Here is a 20,007-nt window from a genome sequence, read left to right as displayed (position 1 = left end):
AAATTAGCTCTTGTAAAGAGTATACAGTGGCTATATGATAAAATCTGTAAAGCCAGGCCTTTTCTAGTTGATTCTGATCAAAGCCAAGCCAATAAAGTAAAAATGTATTGTATTTGTAAGCATGTGTAACTAGTAGGCCTTTTTGTCATATGTAAATGAACATGAATGAATATGTAACCACGGTTTAGTGGATGCACAGAAAAGGAATATTGCCTTTTTTCATTTAGTCCTGCCGTGCCAGTGAACGTATTGGCTGACAGCTCGCAGGCTGCTCTGGCCTTCTGCAGTTGCGGCAAAAGGGTCAAAGACCTGTTCTGGCTAAAGCTGCTTGGCATGCTGCTTTTCTTATCCGTGCACAACTTGGTATGTCCTCTTCTGTAATAGTGTCGTGGAAATCCCATTTGCAGTAGACATTGACTTATTTAAAAAACCACAAAGCATGACCAAACAGATAAAAATTTAGCTCCCTTGCCTCAGGGACTTTTTAAAACGTTTTACCATTTTTGTATTATGCTAATGATACAAAGGGGAGTCCATGGTAGTGTGTTATCAACATATACTTTGCACTCAGAAATAAAATGTGCATTCTTAAGTTTTCCACTTAAAATTAAAATGAGCTGGTTTTAAGTGTGTCTCTTCTGGACATTGCTAAAACAAATGAACACTGTATATGCTCTTTCAGTATAAGCTCTTTATGCTCCTTGGGATGGTTAACTGCTCTCCCCTTTCCTTTCTACTCACGTGAAAGGAGTAGAAGGCCTCGTTCTTCTTGACCTCCAAGGGTACTTATATGCCCAGTGTAATTACTTTGGTGGGGTTCTCCTGTTGTGGCAGTAAATCATATTCGTCTCCATGTCAGAAAATCTTGAAGGGGCAGAATATAGCAGGAAATAGTTAATTTTGAGGCTCAGACTTCCCATAAGCCCCAGTATGTAGTTTCAGCATTGCCTTAGCTCCAGGCAGTCCTGTGTCCCATGGGATTTCACTCCACATCTAGCATTGCAACAGCAGTGTTGGAGGTCAGTAGGGCTGTTTCTGTAGGGAATTTTTTTTTTTTTTTTTTTTCTCCTTTAGGGTTTGGAATGTGAGACAATCAAATGGCTCATCCTAGGGATGTCCTTTAGGGGCCATCTGCTCTAATGAGACACTTGGATGGCAAAAAGATGACTACAGGCTGTTGTGAGAAGAAAAACTTTCATGTTCTAGATGAGATGCACTGGGTATTTCACACCTTTCCTACTGTCCCCTTCCGCCCTTTTCTGATTAACATTCCCAAGTAGTCAGGAACCCATGCTGCTGCTAATGGGCCCAAAACTTGGATAACACTGTGCATTTATGACTTAAGATGTGCTTATTTTTAAGTTAATCTGTCATTTTACTGTATGCATTTATTGATTATTTAATGAGTATGTGTGTCTATAAGAATTCTTCAAACTCTAGCTTGTGTTCCATTTTAGTTAGTTTGTGGTAGAGGATACTTAGATTTGTTTTGCAAGAGGACTAACATATCCCAGATAACTGCCCGACCTTATACCTATCTGACTTTCAGATAATGTAATTTTTCAGGAGTCTCTTGAAAGGTTATTGAAAGAATTCTGCCACTTTATTAAGGAGCACTGGGAAGGCATAAATGGCTATGGGAACATCCGTGTAGTTCTGCAAGCATTTGTCTTTAGTCCTGCCTAGTTTTAGGCTTTTTTAATTTTCCAGCAGCAAAGAAAAAGACTAGTAATGAAATGTGATGGCACAAAAGAAGGATTTGGGGTGTTGTATGAGAACTGAATGACTGGATATTGCAGTGTAAGAAATGAAATGCAGTTCAGAACTACACAGTGCAGATCAGTCATTTAAAGAGTACAAAGAAAATTTATGCTATCATATGGATATTTCAACAGCGGAGGAGGAACAGGAGCAATTTCATGTGCTAATGCAGAACTACAAATAGCTCATGTGTATGAAAGTGGCAAACGTAATTTGAAATTATATCAGAGGTCTATCTAACAGCAACAAGTATTAGAATGGTGAAGAAAGATACTGATGAAACCTCATGCAATGCTTGGGTATGGTTTTGTGTCTGGTCTGAAGGTGAATTCAAACTGAAGCAGGTGCAGGGAAGAGCTACAAGGGGATAGTCTTTTAGATTTTAACTTGCCTTTGAGAAATGATGGCTGAGGGAGAATATAGTTGCTCTCATGTTAAGAGGTAAAAACTGTGGGAAATGGTATTTATACTAAAGAGCAGTATTGGTGTGAAGACATTGAATATAAACAGGTTATGGATTCAAACTACATATTACGTATTAGATATTGTAAAAATCAAAGGAGTGATTTAGAAAAATAACCTTCAAGAAAGAATTCTAGCAGCAAAACTCATACTTACATTTAAGTCTAATTTTGAATGCTGACATTGTCTCTAGCAGTCAGGGATAGAGGTAATGACCCAGAGGGCCCATTATTAAAATGGCAACTTTGTACATCCCTAACTTTAATATAGAAATTAGAAAAGTAGCATTGATTTGGTAATGTGTTATACTCCTTAACTTCTTTTGTGTAAGGTGCTCATAATGATTAGAGTAAACAAGGTTTTTGTGAAAGTGCTTTTTAAAAATACTGACTGCTAAGATATTACCTCATTGCACTTACTTAGAACATGTCTTCAATCTGCAAGTGTTCCTTGGATGAATGATTTGGCATTATAAAGCAGGGTTAACATAAAGCATAAGTAAGATCAGCAAACAGATGGAAGCTAAAAGTTGTAACTGCGAATGGGATTAAGGCAGAGTTTTATTTACCTTGTAGTTTGATTTAGGTTTAAGACACTTTAATAGATTTTGTGTTTCATGTAGGGCCAGTTTGGCTTCAGTCTGGTTTAGTTTAAAAAGGGTGTGATCTAGAGCTTTATAAGGTGCCTCACCCAGCTGTTCAAATATTTTGTTTTACTTTGTGATTTATAGTAAAATGTGTAGGATTATAATGAAGCTTTTCTGGCAATGTGTGCAATAATGCTATGGAAATAAAATATTGACTTAATAAATGAAAGAACATTAAAGTTCACCAAAAGTCCAAACTGAACATTGCAAAATCTTTTGGGAAGAGTTAACTATTTGTGTGAATGAAAATTGTAAATGCTAATGTATACAATTATTCTACCTCTAGGAACCAGATGTGCCACTGATTTTGCTGAAGTTCCCTCAATTTTAATGGAGTACTTTGCAAATGACTATCGAGTGGTTAACCAGTTTGCAAGGCATTACAAAACGGGACAGGTAGGAAAAATTAATATGTAAAATACTGAAAATGGGAATAAATGTGTTCAGGAAAACAATCAAAATTTCATGTGTTATTTGTTAAGTAGAAATAAGCAATGGATAGAAATTATGATTTTAATTTTTCAGAATAAATGTTAATATTCTCATAACAGAAAAGATAAATGTAATCTTTAAAGGAAGACCGGATGCTTATATCCAAGGTTCCATTTATATATTTAAGACTTTCAACCTTTTTTCCTGCAAAAGGTGTGTAGTTTCTACACAGACTTAATGTAGTTGGTGAACAACTTCTGTATGAATAGAGTTAAGTGGAATATTTTAATTTAATTGCAGATGGGTTAAGAGAAAAATACTAACTCTTCGTCAAACTGCCTTTAAAATAAAGCTCAGATACCAAATAATGCAAAGAAATGGGAATTATCTGTGGTGTTTAAGGACTCCCATTTTTAGCACAGTGCAGGGTAGCAATTGAAATATTTTGTGATGAAAGGTGTACTGCTTTATTTAAGATTCGGATTAGTTAGATTCTAGCAGTCACAAATCTTTGCAGTTGTTCAGTAGCAGTCTAATGCAAGGATCTTCTTTCTATGGGAAATTTAGGGAACTGTTCTTCTTTGGAACAAAGTGGCTTTCGGTGATTGCTTTAATGCAAGGCAGCAGAACAGGATTTATATTTATACAGCCATTTCAAAAATACAAACCAGTAAACAGTAACCGAAGATCTTTTTCTAGTGCTTTTGATTGTGGCAAGTGTCAGTGTGCTCAGATGCGATGGTTGAAGAATAGACTACACATCAATGCAAAACTAGGAAAGACTCTTAAGTTGCTTAACTTCTATTTTAATAGATAATGTCTGAGAAATTTGCTCTGTAAATCTGCTCTTTTTTTTTTTTTTTTTTTGACTGAGCAATCATGTGCACAGAACTGAGAATCTCCTTGAAACGTGGGAGTTGAAAGTGCTTGGTTCAGGAGTATTTGTCATTTCTTTGAATCCACATACTGAAATACTGCTTTTTAGTGTTCTCTATAAAGTTCATGTAGCATTAAAACATTGTGGAGTTAATCTGGTTGCATATGAGTTCAGAGAATGAGTTTGACTAAAACATCTGAAAGAGATTTGTGGAACATTATTTATGACTTTGTATTTTCAAAATGGTTTAACAAATCTAAACCATGTTTAGTTGCAGTGCAAAAGCTAAGAAACAGGCACTGGTTTAATGCAGAAATTCAGTCTTGAAGGGGGCAAGAATGGATTATGCTGGAAGATGAGAAAAAGAGCCTGAGACTGCTGTGTAGCTTTTGAGGGCCTCAGACTGCTTCCTTTTAATTGCTTCTTAAAAAAAAAATTAGAGTGTATTTTTAAGCCATTATCCAACATATATAAATCTACTTCTGCTTATGTTCACTCATCTAAGCTAGTTTTAAGAGTCAGATATCAGATTTCTGCATCTGTCATTTAAATCCAAATAGTTTGAAGTCATCTTCTCTGTTCTTGAAATTAGTGATTGTTACAGGAATTACTTTTGTCTGTTGTGTATATGTTACTAAGTACTTTGAATGGAAAATCCTAATTCTCTTACGTTAATGACTTCACAAAAATCCATTTGGGGCTTATGTTTTTTCTGCTTGTTCTCTGTCTAATGTTTTGGTGTGAAAATGGAAATTGGAATCAACATTTTGTTCACCAGTTTTCTAGTTATTTGAAAGAAAAATGAGTCTGCTTCACCCCCTTTTCAAGGGGAAGTAGGAAGTTACGCTGGTTTGTTTGATTCTGTGGAGAAGATTTGAAAAAGCATTCTTCTTTTGGCCTTGCTGCATCTATGCTATAGTTTTTGCATGTAAATTTTAGGTGGTGTGATTTTTAACATTACTAGTGGCTGTAATTACATCAGAAAAACTTAGTAGCATAGTCTCAGCTTATGATTGCCCTTACCATAAAAGCCTGTTGTAGGACTGGTCCTCACTTAGGAACAGTGCTTATGCTTATGGGAAGAGGAGGGGAAAGAGGTGTTGTTTTGGTTATTAAAACATATGAACTGTTAAAAAAAAGATTTGGTGGGCAGGCTTTCAAAGATGCAAATGCATTGTGCATGTAGATGTGGATCATATGAATCTGGTCCAAAATATCTTGAGGTTTACAGAAAGCCTGTCTCTGCTTTCTTGTGCATTTTGGATGGTTATGCTGTTGAGTACCAAGGAGTCAAAAAGCTTGTGAGCTCTTCTGGCCAAAAGAGCAAGTCATGTTAAATTAGTTCAAAAAGCTGGCCAGCACAAAATATTTTTTCCAGCAAGCCTAGTTTTCCTTTCATCTTAAAGATAACACAGAGCTGAAAATACTTGAGGAAAAAAAAAGAACTAGAGACGACTTAGTTACTCAAGTCTGATTGCTCAAGTAAGCTCATGGATTCAAGCTGGTCCAAAATGAGGTCACAACAGTGCTTAAACAGACAACCTGATGCATGTGTACCCTTCTGTGTCACTATGTTTGTTTTAATTTTGTTGAAATGCACAGATACCTGGTAGGTCTGTTGCACTGGATAATTTTAAGCTTGTGTGATTTTGAAGACTCTCTTAAACAAAGGCCAGTATTTTAGTTGTTCAAATTTGAACTGACTTCATTTTTTGCAGAGATGGAATTACAAAGGCTGTATTGTATTGGCATGATTACAAGAATAGGCCACAGACAGTAAACAGCCATAATGTGTCATGGTTACTGCATAGCAGTAAGGAGTTAAGTGTGCTTTGAAACACAGGAAATTCTGTTCTTTAAGCCACCGTTGCAAACATACTGAAAAATTCATGCCAAGATCTTAAAGCTACTTAACATAAAAGGATGGAAAAGTGGAACACAAAATAAAGCATGTAGTATTTAAATTTTTTAAATGGAATGGTTATTCAATTAAAATAGTTTTAGCCAAACCTCTGTGAAGTCTTTCTTTTGGAATGAGGATGAGAGTTTGATTCTGGCCTTATCAGAGAGCTCATCTTTCAGAATAAGTGAAACAATCCTGCTAATGCACTTTGTTCTTCACTCAGCTGCTTATTAAGGGACTGTATGAGACTAATGGAGCAAGGAGAAGTAGTTTCTATTCTCTGAAACAGCATCTTCCTCAGTACGCTCAAAACTCAGTGTATCTGTATGCCTTACATTCACAGAAACAGACTTTGGAGAGGAATGTCGATCTTCAAAAAACATTCTGGAGTCTAATTTTAGTTCCCTAAAATCTTAAATTTTAAAATCCCAAAGGTTCTTTCAGAAAAATAACTTATCTCCTTTTAATCATTCTTGCAATTTAATCTAATTTTGGCAATGTTTTTCTGGTGCCATTTTGGTTGGTTTGTGAATTATAATCACAATAACATCTTTAAGCAGGATCAGTAACACTGATAGATTTAAACAATAAAACATTTGTCTTTATCCTGTGTTTTTTTGTCAATAGGTATTGTCAGAAGAGTGATTATTTTCCTGTTGATTTTAATCTGCTCAAACAGTAGAGCTTGATCTTCAGAGGAGAGCAGATCTACATTGTTTGATATTAGTATGGCTACAAAAAAGATAAAAAAGATTTTCTTGGAGGCTCTTGGTGTTACCTACATTTTACGTGGTCTCTAGAAGGTGGTGTTAAGCCATCTCCTGTGCAAGGAGATTTTAGTCCATTGTTAATGATGGTTCTGTGTCTCCCTGCAGGAGTTCAATTTAGAATAGGATAGATGCTTTTAGCAGAATGTAAGGAAGAAATGGGTGAATGCAGAGGCTGCCAAAGCTGAAAATCCATTATGTTGAAATAGCTGGTTTGACCCTACTGGTAGGAGTACTCTTGGCCTTAACACTCTTATATTATAACCGTGTAGAATATACAGATTTGCTGTTGCCAAGCTTTTGAATATTCAGCTTTTTTAGCACCAACAAATTACAATTTAAGATTTCTCATTCAGTTCACTGTATCCAAAATATAGGTGTCCCTAAAAGACATCACTTTTGTTTAATTCCATTCTGTACTACTTCACTAGGAAATGAAAATGTCCAAAAAGCTGCCAAAATTTGCTCATAGGTCTGGTACTTATTAACAAAATCTGTTCAAAATTCTATCGGTCATGCGTTTCTCGCATGACAGCTGAAACTGTGTTATTGCAAACCCACATGTGCTTTAAGTTCCAGGACGAAAAGTTGTTGAAGTGCATGTCTCACTCTGCCTATGCAAGAGGATTGGACAAGAGATGTTCTTAGAGCCAGGAGAAAAATTGCCCAACCAAATCAGTTTTTGCCATTTGTAATTTTCTTTCTACTTTGCTTCTGGCCTTTATAACTTTTCTACGTAATTAAGTTGTATTTTGAGCAATAGTAAATCCAGTATGGATGTACTCAGCTACTAACTATGGATAACTGCCCATTTACCTTACTCTAGTAGCCCAAAGTCGTCATATAATTTGAAATAGAATTTTTCTCTTTGGGAAGGATAATTAGTGACCTAACAAGGATATACTGTAGATGTCACATTCATTGGTTCATTTTTATGTGTTGAAATTTAACAGCTGTGCACATTTATGACAGGCAAAATACTGGATGTCGTTCTGTCCTGTTCTTGACGCAGCTAACATTTGTCTTAGTGAAGAGGTTTACAAGCCTTGGCAAACTACTATACAAAACAGCTGTGCAACTTGAGAATTTTTCATATCTGCTGTAACTTCCAGATTCCACAGCGTTAATTGATAACATTTTCCTCACTTATGTGTAACTTTTCTGGAGCTGAGTTTTTATTCTGTGAACATTAACATTGTTTGTCTTGAAGTCATATGGCTTGCACAGAATCTATACATATGGCTCTGCCATTGGGATCTGTAGACTTTCGGTATTATTTCTCATCCGCTTCAATGCACTGTAAAAGTGTAGATATGCTTTTAGAGTTCAGTGTGATACCAAACATCTGTATTGCAGTGAACAATTCGTAGTGGCTTTCTTAATATTTTAGCAAGAACCCAGTTATTTTAACTATTTTTTATATTTTTGTTTAATAAAACTGCTTGCAAAAAAAAAGGAATATACTTACTAGGCAAAACATCTATTGAAAAGCTTCAGGAAGCAGCAGCAGAAGTGTAAGGTCAAGCATTCACATACAGATGTTCTTAAAAATCTGGCATTAAGATGTCTTTGGATGTACTTTCAGACATCTGGATAGAAATCAAAAAGAACTTGCTTAATGACCTGAAAAAATGTCTCTGGCTTTCAGCTTGTGGTGACACAGATAATTTTATTGCCGTAGATGTGGAATAAATTCAACTTTGTTAAAAATTTCAAAGGGTAGCTATTTACTGTTCAGTATGATGAAACATTTTAATGTGGGTTAGGGTAGAAGGTTTGATGCTATCCCAGTTGAAGTTATGAAAACCCCACCAGATCAATGGGAGTTACATGGGCCTCCATGTAAATCTAAGTGAACTGTGCTCAAAGACCAACAGAAGAATCTACTGTATAGTATCTGCTTTTGAAGATTAGTCGGGATAGGACTAATAGACCTGATAGGACTTTAACTGCCCCGTCTGTTCTTTATCTATAAAGATTGTCATAGTATTTTTAACAGGCGTGTAAGGGAACATAGGATCAATTTGTAGAAAACAAACACTGCGATGGAGTGATTTCTTGATTGCTACATAAATTACTGCTGATATCTTAATTGCCTATTTAGTGTTTTGTTTAGTAATGAGATTTCCTTCCTCAGTGCAAAGCACTTCAAATATATTTTTATTACCAACAGGAAGCTTCGGTTTTTTTATGTCTTCAGCCTTTTCTAGTATTAAGCACACTATTTATAAATATACAACAGTTCTAAATATTTTCTGACTTTTTTTATTCAAGCCACTACCGAAAAACATGGTGTCAAGACTATGTGAATCCAAAAAGGTGTGTGCTGCAGCTGATATGCAACTCCAGGTATGTTCTTTACATTCTAGTCTCTACCCTCTATCCAGAACTTAGGGAACATATTTTAATTCTTTTAATTTTACCATTTTTTTGTTTTAATTTACACGCGTTATCTAACTGTCTGCAAATTAATGAACATTAAGTCATTTTAATATTAATTTTCAAGTTTGTTTTTTGTGAATGTACTCTGTGCTCACTGCTTAAGCCTAAATATCTAAATCTGTGGGAAAATACTGTGAAAACCGCAGCTTTTGAAAATAGTTGAATTATCAGAATTAATATTGAGTGGCGATCAAGTGCTTTCACACGCACCGGTTCTTTTCTGGTGTGTCTGTTGCAGCTATGTATAGATCTAACATTTCCTTTCAATTTTTCGTATGTATTTGCTATAGTCTTGTCAAGGTTTGAAACCACATTGACACTGTGAGGGCTAAATGGGCTTGGATACCAAGAACACTTTCAGTCACAGATACATTAACAAACAACAAGGCCTCCCTGTCCTGTGGTGGTGGAGATAGCATGTTCCAGAAGTCAAGGAGGGATCATTGCATTGGTCCCATGGGGTGGGCTGTGCAATCCCCCTTGCCACAGCTGGCCCTTGGCTGCTCCTGGGGTGTCTGTAGACTCTGTCCCAGAGTGACTCCAGACCCCTTAGCTATAGAACGGGGGAAGGGAACACCCACTCCTGGTGGGCTTAAATTCCTGCAGGCACACAGTGATTGACTGGTGCTGGCAGTGATACAGTGATTAAGCAGACTGCTTGTCCTCAAATTACTTTTGTGTAACTGAAATTGAACCAGTCTCAGCCTGAGCCAAACAACCACAATGCCACAGTGAATAATGTTATAATTTCCTACTTTCAGCACCACATTTATAGAGATTCCAAATGTAATGCCCACAGAAATATACGCTCGCTTCAAAGAGGCTGGCTGGCAGAGACATTCTATTTATTAATTCAGAAAAATGTGTCCCAGAGAAGCTGGCTGCATGGCAAATTCACAAATTGCTTTGTAGAAGGGTGTGTTGTTACTCATGCAGATTTAGAAGTGCAATAATTCATTGAAGGAAAACATTTCGGTCTGCAGATGGCAAAGTATATACGTACTACTGATGTATATACCTGAAAAAACTGTGAATGATGACCCTAATACCTTTCCTTCAGACTTTGCTAAGCGTATGTTCTTTATTCATGACTAGATGTTATGTAAGCCATGTTTGACCTTTGGAAGAAAGAAAAATGCTTACAAACTTTGGTGCAGCGGGTAAAATTCCTAAAGGTCCTTTTGTGGTCTGTTCTGAAAATAAGTTTGTTGGCATGTGAAAATAAGAAATTAAGCTGATTTTTCATCATAACTATAACCCCTCTGGTTTAATCAGTTACTCGAGAGGAAAGATTGGAGAATCCATGCACGGCCTCATAAGGGTTTTGCCATGCAGCTTAAGTCTCAGAGTCCTTCAATCAGTGGTAGCTTCACTGGAAAATGCATAAGAGTTTACGTATTAATAATTGGTAAAACACTGGCACAGGTTGCCCAGAAAGGTGGAGGTTGCCCCATCCCTGGAAAACATTCAAGGTCGGATTGGACGGGGCTCTGAACAGCCTGTTCTGGTTGAAAATATCCCTGCTCACTGCAGGGGTGCTTGACCACATGAGCTTTGAAGATCCCTTCCAACCCTAATTGTATTATGAATCTATGATGATATTAAGCAAAAGTGGAGCTAAAAAGAACTGGAGTCAAGTGAAACTAAAAAGTACTAAAGTCAGTGCAAAATAGGGAGATGATATGAAGGTAGATAATTATTTGCTGGCCTTTTTATATTTTTAGGTCTTTTGGGAAATGTGTTTTACTGAAATTAATAATCATCCTCTAGCCGCTGCTTAATGTTAAGTGTTAGCATGCTCTTCAGCAGTATGTCCTAAAATCCCATGGTTGTGGGATTTGTCTCCTTTTCCCATTTCAAAGGCCTATGTAAACACACAGAAGTGTGTTTTGTAGTTGGGAATGCTTATCAATATGAAATTCCGTCAAGTTATTTTGAGGGATGGATTTTTTTTTTTTAGCTGTGCTGTCCGGGTGGCCTGGACCCTACCAAGACCAGGACATAGGAAAAAGAGGATCAAGGCTGGGCTGAAGTAGGATGCCTAAGCCTGTGATCATCAGGTGCTGAAATTCCTGATGTTTAGTTTGTGGTTTTGGAAAGGAAAGGAAAGAAAAGAAAAGTTGGTGTAAAGTGACTCATGCAGAGTCACGAAGATGTAGGATGCTGAGAGAAAGAGCTTTCTAGGATTGTGACTTAAGTAACTTTCAGTCCTATTCATGTTACGTGCAGTTGCTCGTATTTACCTCAATCACCCTTGCTACCATATATGCTGTAGCTTTTGTTAAACTTTGTTAAAATAATGAACCGGGATTCTAGAGACCAGCTCTGAGGATGAAAAGAACAAACAAAGGCATTGCTGAGCCTCTTTCTCTTTTAAGGTAAGAGTAAAATATGTTGTAGTTTATCCAATCAAGTATAGAGTTATTTTAGATTTTGGGGGGTTTTCTGTTATCAGTGTAATAATGGAAAATTTTAAGTACCACTTCAAAGTTAGTTCTTTTTTAAAAATGTAGTTATTATTGTTTACCGTTTAGTGCAGAGTCTTTGTGGAGTTATCCTGTCAACAGATACTTGTTGACTACTCTGGGTTTGTAGATGGCAATTTTAAGTGCTTGCATCTCTTGCTTAGTGTTGATATCTAGGACACAAAACTTGCCAATGACTGATGCTGCGAGTATGGATATTACTGACCTCTTTTCTTCCCATTAGCCATGTAGGAAGCAAGCAGGAAATTCAGGATTGGCTCCTGCAAGCCATGACTTCTTCACTGCTCTCCTTATAACCCTCAGTTTTTTCTGAAAAAAAATCAACTGTCACATTGATCATCTGAAAACACTGTCAAAGAATTTATCAGGATTCTGTGTGTTAGAAGATGACATATTCAAACAGAAGGAATATGGTCCTGTAGAAACAGTCACATTTTGCTCTGTGTGTTGTATCAAGCCTTCCTCTAATGTTGAATTCTAATAGTTAAAGAGTTCAAGATATTTCTGTACCCAAATTTCATAAGGACTCTTCTCACGGGCTGGGGGGTGTGTGTTTTTCAGGTCATGTAAAACATCCATTCTCCTTGGATGGAAAATGCCTTTTCTCCATAAAATTTCTTCATTTCATGATTGTAATTCCTAAAATAGTGCATTTATGTCATTGGGGATGGTATTGCAGTATCTGTGCAAATGTGACTGGGCATGAATCTCTAGCCAAATCATTTGCTTCATCACTTGCACTGAAGTTTTTTGGGACTCCCTACTGTCAGTTTTTCTGTGGAATTTGCCTACCACAGAGTGGCCTGACCTGTTTGGCTGAAATGTCTGGATCCACCCAGCTTCTCAAAGATATCCTGTGTTGCACAGCAACAGGTGTCTCCTTCTTTCCCTCATTTCCACAGAACAGGAAATTTTTGTATTAAAAAAAAAATGAATGCTGCCCTTTTTCAGTGATGGCACACTCTGGGGCATGCCACCGTTTTCTATCCTTGCTTATTTCATGTTTGCTGTTAAAGTACCAGATACTCTGCTATGCTGTCTTTGCCTGAAAAGTCTTTTTATTGGTTCTGCTTTCCTGATCTCCAAACAACTCGGTAGTTTAGTCATGCACCTGTGTGCTGACATAGCTCACATATTTCTGCACAAAAATTGCCTATGAACCAGCTCCTACCTCTGGCAAAGTACCCTCCTGGTGCAGTGTGATCGCAGGCTAAGCTTACACTGCAGCAGTTTATTGTTTTGATTGTGACAGCTAAAGTGAAAGAAGCATCTGCCTTATTACTACGCACTTGGAATGCTCTAGCAGAAACTCGGGGACATCAGCAGCTCTATGTGCAGCTTTTTAAGCTCACTGCCTGGGCTGTAACTTGGCCCTGGAGATGTGGTGTGTTCTTATAGCTGTTGGCACACATCTTGGAATAGCTTATTTTGCTGTGTCCACTCACGTAGCTTTAAACCTTTTTATTAAATCTGTTTAAAAATGTTCCTTTGAAACAGGAAATGGATGGAAGGCTTTAGGGACAAGTCTTAATTTTATTAAAAAATGCAGGTGACTTTAGTACTGACAGTGTTCTTGGTGACCTAAACGTGGATTTATGGTAGGTTATGTCGGTGGTGGTTGGTATAGTTCGATAGTTTGTTTCTCTCCTTGTATGTTATACTAAAAGTAGAAGATTTACAAAACTATATATATTTAAATTCTTCCCTCTCCCTAGTCTCTCTCTCCCGTTCTATTCTGTTTGTCAATTTGAATTTCAAACGCTAATGCCATGTACTAAAGACAAACATGTATTTTATCTCTTCAGGTATTTTATGCTGCCTTGGACCAAATCTACCATGGGAAACACCCTCTAAAAAAGTCAACCACAGAAATTTTAAAGGAAACACAGGAGAAAGTTTATGGATTGCCATACGTACCTAACACAGTGAGTAGAAACATACTACAGCAAATTTGGCTTTGAACTTTATTGCAGCAAAATGTACTGTGAACTTTCGAATTGTCAGAAAGTCTATGTTCTTTACGTTTATTGAATGTAGAATTAGTCTATCTAGTCAAGAACTGTAGTACAATTTAAATTTCAGTAAAAGTTAAAAATTACATTAGAAGAACATTAGTGCTCTGTAAAGTAACTAATGTCTGTAATTTGGCTTATTGCCCTTTGCTGCTCTTTCTTCTGAATTTAAGATTATGTCTTCAGTTTAATTTGTGGTCCAATTAAAAACATAAATGTCTTGAAAGTAAAAAGATTTCTTTTGTATTTTTTTTTAAAGAGAGTGTATTCCATCCTATGGTTTAATTTCAGAGCTAGACATAGAAATATCATAAGACACCAGCTTTTATTTTCATCTGTCATTTGGCTAGGTGCACAGATGGCTGGTAGAGAAAACAAAGTATTTTGATTATTTGAATTCCATCTGCTCTCTATAGGTTTAGATTCAATTATGAATTGCTAATTCAGGCTTGTATGTCTTAAGTTAGTGAGGTGATTCTTCCTTAGTGAAGGTCTTGCCTGCATTAATGTGATTTTTCTGTAGTAGCATTGTCTGTCAGATCTGCACTCCTGATAAACCGTAATTCCCTCTGAATGGTCTTGACAGACAAATAAACTTAGTAAATATCCCTTGAATGTAAGTGGGCTTCAATCTCATGTGCAAATTCTTTTTCTGAACTGTAGTCATAGCAGATAACTTCAGCAGAGGAATTTCTATCTTTCTGAAGAAGAGCTCAGATAACAGGACAATTTGCATTCATCTTTTTGTTATACTTTAAAAATGAGGCACATAAACTACACCTAGTAAGTGTGTGCTGCTGCTGCACTTATGTAGTGATACCTTTTTTAAGGTAAAACAAAGCATCATCCTCAGCAAATATTGTGTTTTATGTGCCAGCAATAGGAGGGATAGTGGGAAGAAAATCCTGCCAATGTCTGCATTTGCCATTCTAATAGATTTACAGGCACTGGGGCAACTGGCACTGCATGTGGCAGTAATTACATTGGCTGCGTTGACCCAGGCAGTTGCAGAAGCTAGTGCCATATGCGAGGCAGAAAGGAAGATGGAACAAACTGTAGACAGACAGAACCACAGAGCTCCATGAGGTACAGCATTCCATGAGACTTTGTTTTTCTGATGAATGCAAATCTCAGGTTCTGGCTGGCCATTGCTTATCTGTTCAAAAGTTCACAGGGTTTGCTGCTGGCTCTTAGAAGATGAAATTCCGCTGGGATTTCTTTGCTCTATTACTGAATCCGGAAGCTGATGATTGACAGGCAGGGGGCAAGGAAATGTATCTGTCTATTTTTGTAGAGTCTGGCGGTTTTGTTGCCAGAGGAGATTTGTGTTACTGACTTTGGAAAATGAATAGAAATTTTGCACAGCCTGGATTCTTGGGTCCTTGTGATGCCTTTAAGAAGCAGTCTTTTCTAAGAAAACAAGACAAACCAAGCAATAGTGACCACACATTTTCCTGCCTTTGCTTCCTGAATTACTTGGTGTCAAAATCTGTGTGCTGTGGGGAATTCAGTTCTCTGCTTTTGCTCCAGTATGTCTTTGAATCATAGCTTATTTCTTGTCTCTTGTGAAGCGAATTTCTATGTTCTTGCCTTGCAATTGATGACACGGTCTGCTTTTAGAGTATCTCCCCATGTCTCTTCTACCTTTGTCTCCAGGATGCCCAAGGAGGCTTTTTAGAAGTATCAGGTGACCCTTTGATCAACCTGAGATGTGATCAAAGTTTCTCCCCATGATCTGTCCCCTGCTCGTCCCCCAAGTTCAGGCTTGAAAACTACCTTTGTTTGAGACAGTCATCAAACCTTAATGATATGCTATTGTTAGTCCTGTGCCAGGCATAATAATTCCTATCTCCTGCTGTGCGTTTTGGTTCAATATTATAACAGAAAATGAGACATGGGGTAAAAAGGCTCTACAGTGATAGTAGGAACTGGAGACTCCCACCGTTACAGGAAACAGCTCTCAATAATGAAGTGGTTTTACAATAAACACCAGCCGACCAAATCATCATTCCTGAATTTTCTTTGTGAAGTGTTGAATTACTTTGAATTAATTGACTGTCTGTCAAAGTAGCCTTCCTTCATTCTAATCTGGAAGCTTAATGAGAGATGCTGGTTTGACTTGTGACTGTGAGGAAAAATGGTTTTGAAGAGTGAGGCACGGTGAATCGAGTTCTTTCTTAGATCTCTGCCAAGTAGTTCTGTTTGAATTTTTTAAAATTATGTGGCCTTCCGGGAAGTATTTCTTCCAGAAACAGACAAATTTCTTGCGTGGTACTTGAATACAAAGTGCAGTGTTGGAATTTAACCAACATACATCATTATAATTATATTTGATAAGAGGAAACTCGTTGGTATGTCGAGAATCTTTTGATTTTTTTGGAACACTAAATGATTTGCTCTATTCCTTTTTGCTGTAACATGTCAAGTACATCTTAGATCAGAATAATCACCTCTACTGGTGGCCTAAAATTTACAGGTTATGGGTTTAATTATGCTTTTATACTGGAGTCTAGAGTGCTGGTTTCTTTTGCTTCTTAAGACTTCTTAATAGCCTGTGACTGCTAGGAATTGCAGAGACCAAAGCACCTGTGAGACCAAATCTGTTACCAAGCCAAGTTTGCCAACAGAAAACAAGGCACGTATTGTTCTAGTTACCCTAGAGGGAAGAAGCACATGAAAAATGGTGTATCACCAGTGTGGTTGTTAGTCTTTCTTCTTCCTGCAGCTGGGGGGGACTCTGCCCAGACAGTGATCCTGACCTTGGAAGGCTCCACGTAGGTCCTTGTCTTAACTTGCTGGGATTGTCTGTCACGTTCCTGACAAAGGAAATCAATGGCTGATATGCAACCTAACATGTGGAATGCTTGCTCAGGGAGACTGTCAGGTACTACAAGAAGATATGGTTCGTCATGGATGCTGAAAACACAAGGATTTCATTAATAGGGCTCATATGAAGACATCTGGGAGGTTGGCCAGCTGAAGAGGAGGTGTCACTAGACAGAGAGAACTAGCTTGTCTGCAGAAATAAAATAGTTTCTACATCAAACATTGTCACTGTGTGCCCAAGCCACCTTCTTATTTAGTTGGAAAAACACCTGACAGCAGAAGAACAGTTGTATACCTCATTTTCCTTCTTAAGAGCCTTTTCCTAGGAGTCTGAATGTGTCCTGACCTTGTGCTTAGTTATGTTAGGTAAGCCAGAGGACAAAAAAGGAGACGATGGTTTCTGACATTCTGTATCTTGGTCTTGTACTGATCATGATTGCTTAAAGTAATCATGTACCACAGTGGAGAGTTACTGTTTTTAATATGCCTATTCCTCAGCCTGCTGAAGCCTGGCTGGCAGTTCGAGTGGAAGTATCTTGTTACTGAATCTGCTGTGTCCTTGTGGCATCTGTTGTCTTAGGATTTCTTGTTAGGTCTTTGGAGTGACTGCTAATGTGTAGTTACAACTCTGGACCTGTATAACATTTCATGTGAGTATCAGGAACACCATATAAAAAGAATAAATAGTCAGACTGGGCAAGAGATAAGGCAGCTGTCTTAAAATAAATAAACGATAACCCTTAACCTCTGGAGGTAAAAGTGGTTTTGAATTCTGAAAACTTTACTCAAGTGGTGAACATAAATCTTGAAATTATTGGTGAGAGAGGCTAGGTAGTGGCTGCCTAACTATTAAACTCTTTGTTCTATGATTTCACTTCATATTTATTTAACCTAAAATCTTCCCAAATTTGTCCCATATTTTTAAGTTAAACTAATGTAACCTTAGAACCTATGCAAAATTGAAAGTTATGTTAAAGCAAATGAGGAAAAAAATAGTTGAAGGATATAATTGATGCTGTTAGCAAAGAGCTTTTAAATGACCAATACTGGGTTGAAGATGAGGGAATAAAATTTATGGTGCTTATCAATAAGATGTTGAGAAGAACCAAGTGGGAGAAAAAGGTTGTGCATTCAGATATCTGAGAAAAGGTTATTAGAAAAGTAGAAGCAATATAAAAGTATGAAAAACATAAGACTCTAATGAGACAAAAGTATAATTGTGCAATATTTGAGCAGCTTAAAAACTAAAAAATATCAATAATCATTAAAAGCAATGCATCAGAAAGAGAAAGGCTCCCAGATATAGCTAAGTGTAATGATTCAAAAGACATGTAGTTGTCAGAGAGACTGAACCGAGGATGCAAACTATCTTGATGCAAAAAAGGTTTGGTAATAAGGGAACAAGCCCTTTAAAGACATTATTAAGATGGTAAAAAAATACAAATCGTGATATGACTAGAGATAATTACTAAAAGAATACAAGAATTCAGAACAAAAAAAGGCTAGAAATGCTGAATTGCAAAATTCAAGTAATGAAGATGATACACTTCTATAAGTACTGAAGAAAAAGGAGAATGAGAGAGAGAACAACAAATGTCAGAGGAAGCAGAAATATTCTATGTCTGTGCATCAATGTTTTGTAAAAAATAAGTGAATTTTGATTAGGTAGGTAGTGTATATAATTTTTGAGACAGATGGAAATACAGCTGAGACTAAGGAATGAAAGGGACAGTAATTACATTAGATGTAGTCAAGTTGTCAGAATATTTGGTTGTCAAAGCGGTCACTGACTAGAGGAATTGTTACAAACGCATTTAAAATGTTGTAGTGTTATGATAGCTGTTCTGTGGAGGGAGGAGTACTTGGGAACTCTAGGCTAATCATTGAGATTTTGTCACTCAAGAAGCAGTAGAACCAATTGTTCTTACCTCGAGAACAATCAAGTAAGCAAAATAACCATGGTTTTGTAAAGAAACGTCTGAGATGGAAAAAAAATCCACTTTCAAGAAATCGGTTGCCCTTGGAAACAGGAAGAAAGTGGTTGATAGCAGAACTCTAGACTTGGCCAGCTTTCTGACACTTGCAAATCATAATTCTGCAAGCAAACTGTTGAGATATGGCTGAGCCAATATCTAGAAAGCATACTGAAAGAGCAGGTGAAAGCCTAGTTTCAAGCTGAGGCATTTTAAGTGGAAGACACCAGAGATCTGTCTAGAAATTCCTGTTGTTCTATGTTTAAGGTTTTTTAATGATTTGGATGAGAATTTATTTATAATATTTATAGAAGATCCTTCAGTTGACAAAAGTGGTAGAAATCATGATCCAAAGATTAATGATCCGGAGAATTTGGATCCAAAGTAGTTTGCAAAAGCACTTAAAGGACAATAAATGCTGAAAGAGTCTGTTTTTACTCATGGTATGCTCTTAAATAAAATCTGGGGGTTTTTTTAAGTATGTATTTTAGTATTTGGTGTTGAGGACTTAGCAGTGGGTAGTGTTGTGTCCTGCAGTAGGTGTCTACCTGTTGAGAAGATGTAGAAAACCTGAAAGAAATACGGAGAAGTGGTTTGGGAAAGAGAATAGCTTTGGGAACATGGCCTGTGAGGAAGGTTGAGGAAATGGAGTTTATTTGGTTAGCAAAGAGAAAATTATGCAGACATACATGAGTATGTATGTTCTGTTATTGAAAACCTTTACGAAAGAAAATATAATCAGAATTGAGACTGTGATAATTTGTTTCTTACTCATAAGCAGACCGTAGGAGGGGAAAAAATGGTTTCATTTACAGCAAATATGATTATGGTTAGTCCCTAATCTTTTGAACTCTTGTCAATCTTTTCCCTCATTTGTTGAAGGTGGAAACTTACACCCTGTATGTCTATGATCTCCCTTATATGGAGTTTTAAAGAAACCACTATTATAGATCACATACACAAATTTAATGGTAAAGACAGAGAGCCTTGATAGAAGATTGCTTTTCCACTTCTCTCTCTTCAGTTACTTGAAGAGGCACTGATGTTGCTCATGTTCCACTTCTGGGCGTGTTTTGAAGAGAGGTGGAGTTGTATGTCATTACTCAACCTCTTGAAGTTTGTGTAATCCCTTCAAAGTAATTTTTTACCTTGTCATGTTGGAAACCAAAGTTGTTTACACAAAGTACAAATCCCAGGATTAGTTTTCATATGAGCCTTCTTAAAAGTATATTATAGAATCAAGTTGAAGAGTCTGGGTCTAAGGAGAAGATTAATAAAGGAGTGCACAGTGAAGTCTGGAGTAGTGATAGTTCTATAAATAATTAATAGCTAAAAGCCATTTCAGGAAGATTGGTGCCCTGCTGAGGTTAGTATTAAAGTAGACGCTTGGACTTTCAAAAGCTCTTAAAGTCACACTTCA

The 20,007-nt window shown here is 37.0% G+C and overlaps 1 protein-coding gene across 1 annotated transcript in view; it reads left to right on the top strand.

Annotated features, from left to right (window-relative positions):
- The window catches only part of MIPEP (mitochondrial intermediate peptidase), a 68,394-nt gene that overhangs the window by 30,604 nt on the left and 17,783 nt on the right, over positions 1-20,007 (top strand). The window contains exons 14-16 of the mRNA XM_054069576.1: positions 3,156-3,265; positions 9,123-9,197; positions 13,582-13,701. Of these exons, the coding sequence (XP_053925551.1) occupies positions 3,156-3,265; positions 9,123-9,197; positions 13,582-13,701 (305 nt within the window). The remainder of the gene's footprint in view (positions 1-3,155; positions 3,266-9,122; positions 9,198-13,581; positions 13,702-20,007) is intronic.

Source organism: Cuculus canorus, chromosome 1 (assembly GCF_017976375.1).
Source record: "Cuculus canorus isolate bCucCan1 chromosome 1, bCucCan1.pri, whole genome shotgun sequence".
Lineage (NCBI taxonomy): Eukaryota > Metazoa > Chordata > Aves > Cuculiformes > Cuculidae > Cuculus > Cuculus canorus.
Note: the sequence above shows the minus strand (reverse complement) of the source record. Positions and strands in the feature narration are given on the sequence as shown.